The 16,388-nt window shown below is 40.6% G+C and overlaps 1 protein-coding gene across 13 annotated transcripts in view; it reads right to left on the bottom strand.

Annotated features, from left to right (window-relative positions):
* Positions 1-16,388, bottom strand: part of LOC139373350 (plectin a) — a 178,610-nt gene that overhangs the window by 67,869 nt on the left and 94,353 nt on the right. For 2 of the 13 annotated variants that reach the window (XM_071113773.1, XM_071113777.1), the window contains exon 1: positions 10,975-11,290. The exons of 7 other annotated variants lie outside the window; for them this stretch is intronic. In XM_071113773.1, the coding sequence (XP_070969874.1) occupies positions 10,975-11,086 (112 nt within the window). In that variant the 5' untranslated portion in view covers positions 11,087-11,290. Of the gene's footprint in view, positions 1-4,262; positions 4,686-10,974; positions 11,542-16,388 lie in introns of those variants that run through there. 4 more of the 13 variants (XM_071113768.1, XM_071113769.1, XM_071113772.1 and 1 more) reach the window with 3 other exon arrangements.

Below are 16,388 nucleotides of genomic sequence, written 5' to 3'. Positions count from 1 at the left end.
TATGATAGGGAATTTTTACTCTGATTAAATATCAGGAATTGTGAAAAACTGAGTTTAAATGTATTTGGCTACGGTGTACAGTGAGGCAAAAAAGTATTTAGTCAGCCACCAATTGTGAAAGTTCTTCCACTTAAAAAGATGAGAGAGGCCTGTAATTTTCATCATAGGTACACTTCAACTATGACAGACAAAATGAGAGAAAAACCCCCAGAAAATAACATTGTAGGATTTTTAATGAATTTATTTGCAAATGATGGTGGAAAATAAGTATTTGGTCAATAACAAAAGTTTGTCAATACTTTGTTATATACCCTTTGTTGGCAATGACAGAGGTCAAACGTTTTCTGTAAGTCTTCACAAGGTTTTCACACACTGTTGCTGGTATTTTGGCCCATTCCTCCATGCAGATCTCCTCTTTAGCAGTGATGTTTTGGGGCTGTTGCTGGGCAACACAGACTTTCAACTCCCTCCAAAGATTTTCTATGGGGTTGATATCTGGAGACTGGCTAGGCCACTCCAGGACCTTGAAATGCTTCTTACAAAGCTACTCCTTCGTTGCCCAGGCGGTGTGTTTGGGATCATTGTCATGCTGAAAGACCCAGCCACGTTTCATCTTCAATGCCCTTGCTGATGGAAGGAGGTTTTCACTCAAAATCTCACGATACATGGCCCCATTCATTCTTTCCTTTACACGGATCAGTCGTCCTGATCCCTTTGCAGAAAAACAGCCCCAAAGCATGATGTTTCCACCCCCATGCTTCACAGTAGGTATGGTGTTCTTTGGATGCAATTCAGCATTCTTTGTCCTCCAAACACGACGAGTTGAGTTTTTACTAAAAAGTTATATTTTGGTTTCATCTGACCATATGACATTCTCCCAATCTTCTTCTGGGTCATCCAAATGCTCTCTAGCAAACTTCAGACAGGCCTGGACATGTACTGGCTTAAGCAGGGGGACACGTCTGGCACTGCAGGATTTGAGTCCCTGTCGGCGTAGTGTGTTACTGATGGTAGGCTTTGTTACTTTGCTCACCGTTCTTGTGATCATTTTGACCCCACGGGGTGAGATCTTGCGTGGAGCCCCAGATCGAGGGAGATTATCAGTGTCTTGTATGTCTTCCATTTCCTAATAATTGCTCCCACAGTTGATTTCTTCAAACCAAGCTGCTTACCTATTGCAGATTCAGTCTTCCCAGCCTGGTGCAGGTCTACAATTTTGTTTCTGGTGTCCTTTGACAGCTCTTTGGTCTTGGCCATAGTGGAGTTTGGAGTGTGACTGTTTGAGGTTGTGGACAGGTGTCTTTTATACTGATAACAAGTTCAAACAGGTGCCATTAATACAGGTAACGAGTGGAGGACAGAGGAGCCTCTTAAAGAAGAAGTTACAGGTCTGTGAGAGCCAGAAATCTTGCTTGTTTGTAGGTGACCAAATACTTATTTTCCACCATAATTTCCAAATTAATTCATAAAAAATCCTACAATGTGATTTTCGGGATTTTTTTCTGTACCTGTGATGAAAATTACAGGCCTCTCATCTTTTTAAGTGAGAGAACTTGCACAATTGGTGGCTGACTAAATACTTTTTTGCCCAACTGTGTGAACTTCCGACTTCAACTGTATACACCTAAGCCAAATACATTTAAACTCAGTTTTTCACAATTCCTGACATTTAATCCTAGTAAAAATTCCCTGTTTTAGGTCAGTTAGGATCACCTGTATTTATATATATATGAGAATTCAAAAAGGAAATGTAACTATTGAATATGAACAGACACACCCTCCCCTGCATGCAGATACAATGCCAAGACCTGAGAGATGTGATAGCAGTTTTATTATGACTGCTTAGGCGGGAGGAGATGCCTGACACTCGATAGTACATTCCTGCTCAGGGTGTAGGTGTGCGGTACCCACCCTCCCTACAGATGGGGAGCCTCCTTTCCATGATAACACACCAATGGCTCCATCTCAACTCCACCGACCCACCAAATCTCTCTGCATGCGATGGCCATCAATAATGAGGATGGGAATTGTAAGAAAACACAAGAGATAATATGGCTCACACACAGCTGGTTCTGATTTATGATGTAGGAATGCTATGAATCTTGGGGAGCTCCCTAAACAAGGCCAAGGTATTGAAGCCCGTGGGCATCGGAGGGCAGAAAATACTAGCTAGTAAAATTCACTACTGTCATTTTTATTGCTGCAGCACAGTCTCTTGGCTCCGCAATATTTGAGTTGGAATTGAATCTTAGAGCATATATGTGCCCCTGGTTTTTCATGAGAAAAAAAAACTCCAGTACCCAAACTATATTCTCATCTCGTATATTATACATGCGTTATTGTATCCAAAACTACCACACAATCCTGTGACTCAAAAAAGCCACATGTGACATTGATCGGCCCAAACACAATTCTTTTTTTTTAAACATGGTTGTATGCTGTATACAAAAATCTGATGTGTTGCATATTTTATTTATTGATGTTCAATTTTAATCATGTGTAAAAACTGCACACTTCCTAAATGCATCCTTCTCCAAATACACTGCAAGGAACAGATCTCAAAAACCAGTATATTAGTATGGAAGACCATTAGTTTGGAAGAGGTCTATTGAGGACGGTCATTTTTAATGAGTGTAAATGATTGACTGTTTTATGAGGTCGTTTTGTTGGAAAATGTTGTTGCCCGTTTTTCCCCGAGTAGGATAGAATACAGCACCTGAAACAGACTATTCCTTTTAGGGATACTATGGTTGGTGCATGTGCCTTTGTGTCTCTTAATGTGTTAAAAATATAAATATATGTGGTGGTTATTGTTGCATGTCCTGTCATTGATGATGCACGCTGTGTTAAAGCAATTTCCCAAATTGAGATTAATAAAGTAATACTCTCTACTCTACTATTATCTCTCTACTCTCTCATATTTCAAGAATGGTGAGGCCAAATTGTATCCCAGGCATAAGTGAGTGGAATTAGCTGTCTCCCTCTTCTGTTGAAAACAAGGCACTACAGAAACATGCCCTGTTGATCAGACATTTTTATTGACACAATGAAGAATTTCAACAACAAAAAAATAATCAAGCTAATTAGGGTTAATTAAACTTGAACTAAATTCCAACACTTAACTTTATTTCAATGCTTTTTATTGAGTCGTCCAAAGACAGTTTATCCTTACACCATAAAGAAACCTGTCTAGCTGTAACCTGTTCCTCTGCATGTCTAGTCTACCACCTAATCAGCATTATGACTACTAACATCCTAGGTCAACATTTAGTAGAGTTCTGGCAAATGTTATTCGACAGTCATACAAGACTGGAAAAAGGAAATGTGAGAGCTGTTTCCAGGACAACAGACCAAAACACACAGGAGCCAGGAACCCCTTAACTAGATGTATAGATGTGTTGTTTTGTCCAAAAACCTCTGGAGCACCAGAAAGCCTGAGTCTGATAGAGCCTGAGTCCGTGGGGAAAGGGGGGGGGGGGGGGGGGTTTACGCAAGAGAAGGTTACTTAAGTCAAAAACAAAAGTATGGGTGGGCATATAGCGCGGATGTCTAGCATCCCAAAGGCTGCGTGTTCGAAACACATTCCGGACATATTTTTCAACTTTGCAACTACTTATCATGTTAGCTAATGTTAGCCACCGTCTCATATATTTAGCAAATATTGTACGGATTGCAATTCATAACATATCATACGAATTGTAATTTGTAACATATCATATGAAATGGATGATGGACATCCACAAACTACTACATACCACACGAAATGTAACATACCATACTAATTGGAGTGTCTCAGACTGACATTTACTATGTTACCTCTACCCCAGAGTCCAGGTTGTACTGTTATGCATTGGTCGACTTGCACGGGAATCATATAATCAACATACTATTTCAGACACACTAGTGAAAGTCACATACAATGAACAACACACACTGTAGGTCTAGATAATAGGCTGACTGGTTTTTCACAAAAATAATAAAGCACTTTGTCATATAGTAACACCGCAATTATAACAATACACTCTATATAACTTGTATTTTAATATTACTGCAGAGATTACTTATAAGTTACTTATAAGGTTATTCTGAGAAGTCTCATTTTACAGTTGTGCTACCCTGAGCCAACAGTCCTTTACGGTCTTGTTTACTAATGATGGCATGGAATAGGTTAACGTTATCTGCCCGAACAAACGCTTCCCTGCCAGATCTCCTCCTCTCCAGTCCAGCAGTGCTGTATTGACGGAGTGTTGGACACTGCTTACCTGCGCAACACATTCTGCTGTACAAATGGGACCCCACTTCTCCACAGCTCATTTCATTGATGTAATTTGCACGTCCATAAATAATGTCCTGTTCGAAACCGCCATACCGAAAAGACACAGCGGCGGTACGAGTATCTTGAGCGTTCGCCATACCAAAACGGAGCACACAGAAAGTTGTGTCGCGCGCGCACTCTGCTTTTGTCGAAAGAAGTGCCCGTGGAACTACGCGGCGTTCGAAACAAACGGTGTCTTTATTTTCTCTCTCTTCAACATACAATGAAAAAACAAGGGCCTGTCGTATTAAGTTACAATGAGTCAAATCTTCACGTTCTCAAGTCCAGCCCACATTATTTTGTTTAGGAAATTACCCAGTGAGCGCAGTCTCCCGTAGCTTCATTCTACACGCGCCCGCCTCTGCGGGACAATGCGTTCTTAATCGGTGCTATTGAAATGCGATACTAAAGGCCATCCCCAATATAACAATCTGTCTGGACTGTATCACTTTAAACGGTTTCAGCCCGACACGCGATGTCTCTTTTACTAACCGCTAGAGGGTGTTTCATTTAAACTTTGACATAATGATCCCCGAAGGAATGGTGTCAATAGAACTAGTTACCAATGCGCATATGATGTTGTCACAGGTGAGATGCTTGTTAAACATCAAACATTTTCATTGGTAATTTCAGATATATTAGACACTATTTATATATTAGACACTATATTCATATATTTTGGCACTATTTCTCTTCCCAACCTTTTCGGTTACTGTACCGTACCACCAAATGCATTTTGCTCAGCATTTTGCCTGTGCATTTTACCAGTAGGCCTATGGTCTCACAAGTCTTCTCAAGTACCGTACTAGGCCAAGGTCCTAGTACCCCTGGTTGGGAGCCACTGTGCTAAATTAGTAAAATGTACTACATCTATTTTTTTACATACAGTACAAGTCAAAAGTTTGGACATACCTATTCATTCCAGGGTTTTTCTTTATTTTTTTTACTATTTTCCAGGTTGTAGAATAATAGTGAAAACGTCACAACTTTGAAATGACACATAATGAACCATCCATTAACCAGAAAAGGGTGAAACAAATCAAAATATATTTTCCATTCTTTCAAAGTAGCCACCCCTTGATGACAGCTTTGCACACTCTTGGCATTCTTTCAACCAGGTTCGTTCATGTACGGTATTACTCTCCACCGGTTTTCATCATGTTGACAAGGGCATTGTTTGACAGATAATAGAAGGTGTGATGATGTGTTCATTTCTTCCTCGCTGTGTTGGTTAAGGAAAACAGCAATGCATCATTTATTTTCCAGTGTCTTTTAATGATGTTAAAAATAAGACAAACAAAAAGGGGTACATTTCCTGTGAGAAGAAGCCATTCCCAAACACATTCATTCAAAACCATTTTAAATGGATAAAACCCACTAGGAGTCCGTTCATTTTCCAAACCTTATTATGCTTACTCAATGCATTCAGTGTAATATTGCCGTAACCGACTGAAACATTGGGTGTACACGCATTGTGAGTTGTTGGTTGGTTTTAGACTCAGCAGCTAAATCAGCCAGGATTAGATCATGGTTGCTAGACTGAGCATTGCACAAAATGTTGAATAAATTGGCTCTTTTTCCTTTTTAGATTTTCATCATCCATGTCATTCAACTATTTTATAGCATTTTTAACTAATAAATTAACTAACAGAGAATACGAAAAAGAAAGAAAAAGATGATAACATGCATATTTAGGGTTCATGTACTTTTTGAGCCATAAAGAATGTTTGGCTGCATTCAATTATGAAAATATTTGATTGAACCGCTTACACATAGAGAGAGAAGGATGTAAAGAATGTATTAGAACCCGCCCCTTTCAGGTCACCTAATGCCCTAATGTATGTATGGACAATCTGATAGGATCAAGATATCGTGTGCTATAAATAGAATTCAAACTTTAATAGAAAACTACAAACTATGTTTAAGGCGATAAGATTATACGTTTCACATTTCAAAACATTCCTAATGACTAGTCACATAATGTAGGCACTTATTGTCAATGCTGACTATACATCTATTAATCCATGTATTTGGCATACTCCTTTTTCATCTTTCTAAACTTTAAGGGCCGTTTTGTTGGAAGCTGTGAGTCAAGCGTTTCGCAGAGGTAGTTGATGGCATTTCGCTGAAAAGAGCGAGACAGTTTTGCTCTATGAGGGTTGTGGCAGGCCGGATCTTCATCCTATGAAACACAATTAGACAGTGCTCAGAGAGGCGGTGCCACCTGGACATGGAACAGTGCCATCCCATCAGCAAGGACATGCGGAAAATGAGCGAGGTTGAGGACATGCCAAGATGCTGGAGAGGGACAAAGATGTAGGCACATCTTTGCGCACACATGTGCATATGAAACTCTGGAATTGGAGTACTGTGTATTCGGTGGAGTATTTAGTATTGGTTGAATCTTGAATATTGGTGGAGTACATTGTATTGGTAGAATTGTGTGTATTTTTCGAGACCTAAATCGCATTAGATATTGCCAGGGTGTGTCATTTGTTACATTAGATCAGGGGTGTCGCATTGATTTTACACCGTCGCATTGATTTTTGCATTCAGTCTTCAACGAGGTCCAGAAGGTCGTACTGGAAGTTGGTTATATTTCCTTGCTGTCAAAATGTGCAAAACATGTTTCTCTATCCATCATTTTTGGATTTTTCGATGCTCCCTGACTGTCTAGGGATTATTAGCAAGCTAGACGGTCAAGAAACTGTTTGAATGTAGGACCATTGACTGTGCACTGTGATTATTAGTGAGCTAGACAGTCAAGAAACTTTATGAGTATAGGTCCATTATCATTTCTACACAGTTTCAATTTGGTTCTAGTCATTTTAACATATATTGAGTTAAGAGTTTTTACTCAAACCACCCGTAGGACGTATGTATGACACCCCTGGATTAGATAAAGATTCAATCAAGAACTGCTTATAAGAACTGATCAAGAACTGATGAAAAGTACAATACCAAAGTAATCAAGGATAAAGGTGCAGTAAAAGAATAACATCTGAGAAAAGAACACAACAGGAAGTGTTTCTCATCTCAATGGAACTCGTAAACAAAGACAGTCTACCGCTTTGGCTGCAGGAGCAGACTGCTTTATTACCCACTATTATTATTAGGAGAAGCCATTGCCAAGATCAACTCAAAGCCCACGCCAAAGCTCTTCAATGTGGCCAAAAATTGATACATAAATACTGTAAAAGCTGTACAAATACACACATTCAATCAGCAGTGACGCTAAGACCTTGCACTGTGGCTGTGCTAATGGTTCTTTTATTATTAAAGCACACACACTGGGTGTGTCTAAATTGCACCCTATTCCCTATATGGCTGTGCACTATGTAGGGATAGGGTGCCATTTGGGACACAGGCACTGAATAGCACACATGCCTACAGACCCACAGAGCCAGTCTGGGGAACTTCCAGTCTGTTATGGTGGTATCCAGGATACACACACACACACACACATCATGTGCACGGGATTGAGTAAGGCACTATCACCCAACCTCTGCTGTGTGTGTGTGTGTGAGTTGGCCAGTTTTTTTTTTTAACTGTTTGGGGGGTAAACGCCCTTCGCCTGCTGCACACTCACCTCCCCTATAACTGAACTATGTCAAAGGCACCCTTGTCAATCAAAGCACTGCCTTATAGAAGTGCCAGGGCGGCCATGGTTGTCCCTCCACCGTCATCCAAAATGTGACCAATATACAGTTGAAGTCGGAAGTTTACATACACCTTAGCCAAATACATTTAAACTCCGTTTTTCACAATTTCTGACATTTGATCCTAGTAAAAAAATCCCTGTCTTAGGTCAGTTAGAATCACCACTTTATTTTAAGAATGTGAAATGTCAGAATAATAGTATAGAGTGATTTATTTCAGCTTTTATTTCTTTCATCACATTCCCAGTGGGTCAGAAGTTAACATACACTCAATTAGTATTTGCAGCAAAGCACCCCCACAACATGATGCTGCCACCCCCATGCTTCACTGTTGGGATGGTGTTCTTTGGCTTGCGAGCCTCCCCCTTTTTCCTCCAAACATAACGATGGTCATGATGGCCAAGCAGTTATATTTTTGGTTTCATCAGACCAGAGGACATTTCTCCAAAAAGTACAATCTTTGTCCCCATGTGCAGTTGCAAACCATAGTCTGGCTTTTTTTATGGCGGTTTTGGAGCAGTGGCTTCTTCCTTGCTGAGCGCCCTTTCAGGTTATGTCAGTATAGGACTCGTTTAACTGTGGATTTAGATACTTTTGTACCTGTTTCCTCCAGTAAATTCACAAGGACCTTTGCTGTTGTTCTGGGATAGATTTGCACTTTTCACACCAAAGTACATTCATCTCTAGGAGACAGAACGCGTCTCCTTTCTGAGCGGTATGACGGCTGCGTGGTCCCATGGTATTTATACTTGCATACTATTGTTTGTATAGATAGTATGCTTAGCTGATTTCTTCAGATTTTCCCGTGATGTCGAGCAAAGAGCCACTGAGTTTGAAGGTAGGGCTTGAAATACATCCACAGGTACACCTCCAATTGAATCAAATGATGTCAATTAGCCGATCAGAAGCTTCTAAAGCTATGACATAATTTTCTGGAATTTTCCAAGCTGTTTAAAGGCACAGTCAACTTAGTGTATGTAAACTTCTGACCCACTGGAATTGTGATACAGTGAATTATGATAAAGTGATATAATCTGTCTGTAAACAATTGTTGGAAAAATGACTTGTGTCATCATGCACAAAGTAGATGTCCTAACCGACTCATTTTTCAACCTCTCCACACATTTCTTGATAACAAACTATAGTTTTGGCATCAAGAAATGTGTGGAGAGGTTGAAAAAGGAGTTTTAATGACACCACCCTAAGTGCATGTAAACTTCAACTGTAAGTATTTATTTTGAATGTGTAATATATTCATCAAACACAGAAGCCACCCAATAATCTGCTAAAAGAAGTCCAATATGGTATGACAACAGTGAAAACAGTAGCATTAATTGTTACTAAGGTAGCATTAGCAATGAAACCACAAATGTAATAGACTTCTGCCCTTCCCTATGCATTGTCTGCAGTGCAGTGCTGAAAGTTGACCAGGCCGAATGCAAAGCAGCTAAATATTAACACGCAGAGGTAGAGATAACCCACAGTCTAGTTGTGCAAAGAAATGTTTGCCTGACATTTCACAGTCAAGCCAACATATTATCAGTTAGCATGTCTAGTTGTGGATTCAATAGAATAACGTGTGAACTTAATACGATTTGGGTCATACAGTAAGGATATTACTTAACAAAACAAGTAGGGCTCACTTGAAAAAAGGGATGTCAATGTGACTTCCCTGGTTAAATAAAGTACAACGCTGTAGAAATCCCTTATCTAAATAGGTGGGTCCTCTAGTGACTTCCTGTGAGACTCGTCAATCTGGAAAGAGTCGCATAGGGTCAAGAGTCATTACCAGCCAAGGTACGGTACCTGGCCAAGGTTCAGGAAAACAACAAATTAGACCCAAAAATGTCATTTAAAGAAGATTGTGCATCAGATAAAGAGCTACTCAGACTGCTGGCGATTTTAGCATATTCTTATGGCTAGCTGGCTGCATTACAACTTTACTTTATTGTCTCATCGATTTAGTGTACGGGTGTTTCTCATTTCACAAGTGCAGGTAATTATCCCCTCTCTCGCACGCGCGACATCTGCAGCCTTAAACTCAGGCATCCTGTAATTTGCCTAAGGGTGTGGTTGTCCCACTGTTCTGCAGAGGAAAGCCTGACAGGCTCACGGTGACAAGCTGTGTCAACAATACATTACATTTGAAAGAGGTGTCTGTGCCACAGGTATAGGGACGTAGCAAGCTAAAAACTTTACGAGGTTAACGGAGCCAAATCGTGTGTGTGATATTTCTTCAGAGACCAGAAGGCCTGATAATAGCCCATGTCTATAACCATTAACATTGTGAACATTCCATATAGGACCAATGTGACAGCATGTTGAACATGTTCATAAACAAAAGGAGTCGTTCGAAGAAGAAAACAAAAATCACAATTCAGGGCTTTTGCAATCACCTTGTATGCAAGTCTATACTGCAATCGCCTTGTATGCAAGTCTATTCTACACAAGACCATTCAAATTTACCATGTAATAGATGAAACGTTATTATTTGATCAAACTCTCTATCCCATATCACACCACAACACATAAATGTTCCACTCTCACAAATAGAACAAATGATCTTCACGTGAAACAAAATGATCATATCTGTCTAGAGGTTATTTTTCAATGATAGGGAATCATTTATTTCTCCTTAGTACATGTACCTTCATAACAACTTTAGATAAGTGAGACAAGACTGAGGCGGAACTACAAGTCGTGAATCCAACTGTGAAGCAAAGTCAGTCAACAAAATACTACAGCATCATATTACAGCCAGCATTTACAGGGTTAACACCACCAACTTTACAGTCAGGAAATTTGAGATGAGAGGGAGAAGAAGAGGGGGAGCAGCATGCACCACAAAAGCACAGAGAGTAGAGAGGGAAGAGAGAGCAGACCATTTAAGACAAATGGTGACGACTAGAGACCTTCTGATCTCTATTCATGTGCCCCAAGGACATATTTACTGAAGTACAGTAAGCCTTGTAACAAGTTTTTTTCCCCAGCTGGTCTTACCTTCTCTTAACTGCCTCCTACGTTGCCTCCACTGCCAAACGGCGATCAAAGTGACAATATGTCCTACAACCACCAGGGTTGGGAACACGCTTCCAGGGGGCTTTTCCGGCATCAGGCCTGGGACCGAGTGGGGACTCGCAGGATCCAGAGACAGCTGGGAGAGCCCGGGTGAAAGGTGAGGGTGTGTGGAGGAAGGGGGGGCCAGCCAGGGGTGTGGTGCCGCCGTCCTGGACTTCAAACCAAAGAGGAAGCCAACATGCTTGCAACTTACGAGAGAGCAGAGCGAAAGAGCACCGCTCCCACCTTTTTTTCTCCTTCTGACTCAGACTGCTGGCAAAAGTGGCCGAGCTCCCACCCACTCTCTCTTGCTCGTTCCCTCGCTCCCTTCCTTCCACAATCTCTCTGCTTCTCGTACGTCCACTCAGACTTGCATGATTTTGCTTCTTTACTTAGCCAGGTACATTTAAGTCTATTTATTGTAGCCTTCAGGTAACACAGTAAAGATTAAATTTTACATTAGTAAAATATGTCTAGTCAGATCTATCTCTCTTCAACTAGCTGTGGTGTGGCCAAAGCCACATTCCTGCTTCATGTGTGAGAGCAACTATTAGCATACCGTAAATACCATACTATATAGACAAACACAATAATGATAATGTTTTTAAACCTAAAGTTATAGCTTACTTTTGCACAATGCACCATTTTAACTTCCATTCATTCATGTTGTGTCTTTATTTTTTTATATTTTATTTTACCTTTATTTAACTAGGCAAATCAGTTAAGAACAAATTCTTATTTTCAATGACGGCCTAGGAACAGTGGGTTAACTACCTGTTCAGGGGCAGAACGACAGATTTGTACCTTGTCAGCTCGGGGATTCGAACTTGCGCTCTAACCACTAGGCTACCCTGCCGCCCCAATATGTTGTGTTTACTATGTATGGTTCTTTCTTGTCTTTCTTGTAAAAGAGATGTACATTTCAATGTGACTTCTGATTAAATAAAGGATGAATAAAAAAATAAAACACCATCTCTGAAGGTAGTGTGGGAGACATCTCATAAAGTGAGATGTTGATCTAGATCTCTCTTTACTTACACAAGTATCTCTCCTGGACCTAGTTTCTGTCGTCAAAGTAGTGTGGTGTAAAGTGATCTCCTATTTGCTGTTGCTACTCCAACTGGTTTGCTCCATGGGAAGGCTCACAAACCTCTAGCAGTAAGCTACTCATTATTTTCCATCCTCCCCATGAGTCATACAAACCAAGGATCTCACTTTTTTTCTCCAAAGGTTTATGTTCCTATTTACATTTTTTTTCCTTCATTTTCCTAGAAGCTATGTCTTAACTCCATATTCATGTCCATAGGCTTTCCAGAAGCCTAAAGAACTGGGTCTTGTTTCTTGACCACTAACAAATAAAAATCCTCCAACCTCCAAATACCAACTCACTGTTTAAGCCTTCTGCCTGTCAATCCAAACACCTACCCCATTCTTTCTGGACAAAGAACGTCATTAAAGAACTGAAGGTGAAATATCTTAGAGAAAAGCCAACCCCGGAGTGGGAATGTTCCTTAAAACATAGATCCTGTTTTCATGGCTGTCTCTTTGTGAAGGTGCTCTCTTTGCAGAGCCACACAATGCATAAGTCCTTGACATTGGAACGTATCCCCCATCACAAAACAAACTATGACTTGTAACCGTCCCAAAGCCACAAAACACACAAATAAAACCCGCAGACACACTTCACACGACACGCCACAAAATACAACATCAAAAGTTTCATTCTGTGGGCAAAATAAGTGAGAGTATTGTAGCCTAAAACCACTGAAAGCAAACTGAACTACATACAGTATGCTCTAGCCAAATTAGCAAGCCTTCCGGTCGGTTACGCCTCTGTCAAAGGTGCGAAGCCTGGAACCGAGGCTAGTTTCCCAGTAACGATAAGCAACACACAGACACACTTTTATCAACCTACCAGGTATGATCTTCATCTATAGAAGATATCGCAAGAGGGATATTTAGCCTAAGAGGAGATATTCAGGATGTCAAAGACAGACCTGGTCTGAAGAGACAGAGGTGGTTTCTCTCGTATCTCTGTCTGATAACTCTATTATGAGGGGTGTCCCTTTCGTGCTAATTTGAGGGTTGTCTATTTTACCCCTGCTGGTAAATGTCAACCAAAACCATAGTGACCAAAACAATTGTCAAGGGGATATGGAATAGGACTACACATTTAAGTTAAAAGTGGACACTGAATGGGAAATATGGTCATGATGACAAGCTAAGAACCTGACAGAAGAAAATATTGTTCTAGCTTTGTGATGTCACATCAACACTCCCAACGACATAGGTGGAGTCTGCCCCAATGTTTACCACATTTAAACCACGTAGACAAGAGTGACTCATAAGAAATACATCTCAACAACAGGCCTCAACTACAGTGTCGTGAAAAAGTATTTGACCCCTTTCCGATTATTATTTATTTAAATTGTGTGTGTGTTGGGGGGGGGGGGGGGGGGGGGGAGCAGATTTAATATTGCAGACATATTGTGGTTTCCATCAATGTATTTATTATCAATATTTTTGTAAATATATAGAGTGCATTCTGTTACATTACAGCCTTATTCTAAAATATATATATATTTTTATTGTCCCTCATCAATCTACACACAATACCCCATAATGACAAAGCAAAAACAGGTTTGTATGAACTTCAGCAAATGTGTAAAATAAAATAAACTGCCATATTCAGAGACCCTTTACTCAGTATTTTGTTGAAGAACCTTGGGCAGTAATTATAGCCTTGAGTCTTATTGGGTATTGACATTACAAGCTTGGCACACCTGTATTTGGGGAGTTTCTCCCATTCTTCTCTGCAGATCTTCTCAAGCTCTGTCAGGTTGGATGGGGAGTGTCGCTGCACAGCTATTTTAAGGTCTCTAGAGATCGGTTTCAAGTCCGGGCTCTGGTTAGGCCACTTGTCCCAAAGACACTCCTGCATTGTCTTGGCTGTGTGCTTAGGGTCGTTGTCTTGATGGAATGTGACTTCACCCCAGTCTGAGGTACTGAGTGCCCTGGGGAAGGTTTTCATCAATAATCTCTCTGTACTTTGCTCCGTTCATCTTTCCCTCGATCCTGACTAGTCTCCCAGTCCCTGCTGTTGAAAAGCATACCCACAGCATGATGCTGCCACCACCATGTAGGGATGGTGCCAGATTTTCTCCAGACTTGTCGCTTGGCATTCAGGCCAAAGAGTTCAATCTTGATTAAATCAAACCAGAGAATCCTGTTTCTCATGGTCTGAGAGTCTTGTTTCCAGCACCACATTTACAGTCACCAAAGGCAGTTTTCGTGTTAACCAGAGCTTTGGTGACTGTAAATGTGGTGCTGGAAACAATTTATTTGATAGTAGGCTGGACACATGACATTTTTTAACAACGTTCTTTTCAGATAAAAATTAGTTCATTGCATCCGTCGTGGAGCCCAGTTTCATAATATGACCAAATTTCCCAGCTGCTTGCCGTTGTTTTGAAGTAATTGCAAAAAAACAGGCCTGATTTAGTGCATTTTTCACCCTGCCAGCTCCTTTTAGTTCAATTGAGCACTGTGGCACCAACTCGCCTTCTGAATGTTCTATTCCCAGCTTATTGTTCAATGTCACAATGCTTGCTTCGCTATTGTTGGCAATGAGACCTGCTCACGTTGTTTTATAGTTAAAATGTAAACAACCAAATGTAAACAATAAAAATAATTTTGGAACTCTGCGGTATTCCCATTGTTTCCTATGGGGGAAATATAGGCATGTCTGTCTATTTCGCCAAATATATCGCAATGTGTATATTTAGATTTTTTTTTCAAATCGGATGTAACCGGTGTGAAATGGATAGCTAGTTAGCGTGGTACACGCTAATAGCGTTTCAATCGGGGACATCACTCGCTCTGAGACCTTGAAGTAGTTGAGGTCCTAACGATGCTTTGATGGTGGCTGTTGTCTATGAGTGCAGAGGGTCCCTAGTTCGAGCCCAATAAGGGCGAGGAGAGGGATGGAAGCAAAACTGTTACACGGGCACCAATCTCCTCTTTGTAATTATGTAAGTCTGGGCCGCTAGCTCGTTTGTCATCGATCGCTAGACCAGAAATAGTCTGAATTTTTATTTTTTCCCTACTTTGTCATTACACGGACATAAGCACAGTTGACACCATCGAGGTGCGGTTGTTTACTTTCTACACAAGTTGTTTTTTTCCAGTTTCGTCTGAAGAACAAACTGTAGTGGTAAAATGAAAAGGGACACATTTAATGGAATTCTAAGCATCACTCTAGTCAAAACAGGCTCTGCGAACATTCGTTTCCATTAATTTGCTTTGGGCTTGCGCTAGCGTTCCTGTTTAGCCAACGTTCTTAAGCCGTTTTGACTCGTTCTATTGTCCAGCCTATAGATAGCCTAAGCGAATTTACAAAAGCACCCAAAATGTCCATTGAGAAAGCACAACGACTATACCATTTAGCTAAACTAAGAATGACGAGAATAATCAAGTCAATAAACATTGGGTAGTTAGATAGCCTATAGTTAATATACTGGCAAGATGTTTAACTACTAATGTTAGGTAGCTAGCTAACATACCGGTACATACTGCTGTAATGATATGCTATGTGGTTCGTAAGGACAGCGTAGCTAACAAATTGTCAGCCAACATAACGTGTAAGGTAACTTATTTGAAAAGTCATTACTTTATTACATTGAGTAGCAAGCTACCCCTGGCCTGTGATGGGGGGGTTCACACCTAGCTCGGCTATTAGACTATTGTTTAGTAAAGGTTGAATAGTCTATTGCTCAGCTATTAGCCCCCCTCCCCAACTTGCAACAAATTGCTGTTCCCATCTCATTCCATTCCCTCTTCCATTCCAGTCTTCTTCAGTGGCTAAACCAACTTTTCAGTGGCTAAACCAACTGAACTTTATTGTGCCTTAATAACAAACTTGTATGACATTTGTAAATACGACTAAAATTGTTAAATTACAGGCATAGTTGGTTTAGCCAAGTAAAAAGACAGGAACCTTCCCGCTATCCATGATTGGCTGAGATAATGGATGGGCTGGACATGGTCTGCCATGTTGCACCGTCTGTCTATAACATGAGCTGGTCACTATGTGCAGGTAATCCTTTCTAACATAGCTCTTTTGAAAGATATCACGTAGAACTGCAAAAGTGTTGCTCTCCACTTTCTGGAGGACTGAGTTTTGAAATCAGTGGAATGCCCGATGGAATGAAAGTATGGTAGCAAAAGAGGTGGAGAAAATGCTGGTGTTTGATTGCAAATATGCAGAAAAGAGAACACACAGAAGGCCTGTCCCCAGATTACATCTTCAAACTAAAGGCAACCGTGGCATCCGTGACAGAGAGGGAGAAGGGTTAATC

This window comes from Oncorhynchus clarkii, chromosome 18, assembly GCF_045791955.1.
Source record: "Oncorhynchus clarkii lewisi isolate Uvic-CL-2024 chromosome 18, UVic_Ocla_1.0, whole genome shotgun sequence".
NCBI classification, from domain to species: Eukaryota; Metazoa; Chordata; class Actinopteri; order Salmoniformes; family Salmonidae; genus Oncorhynchus; species Oncorhynchus clarkii.
Note: the sequence above shows the minus strand (reverse complement) of the source record. Positions and strands in the feature narration are given on the sequence as shown.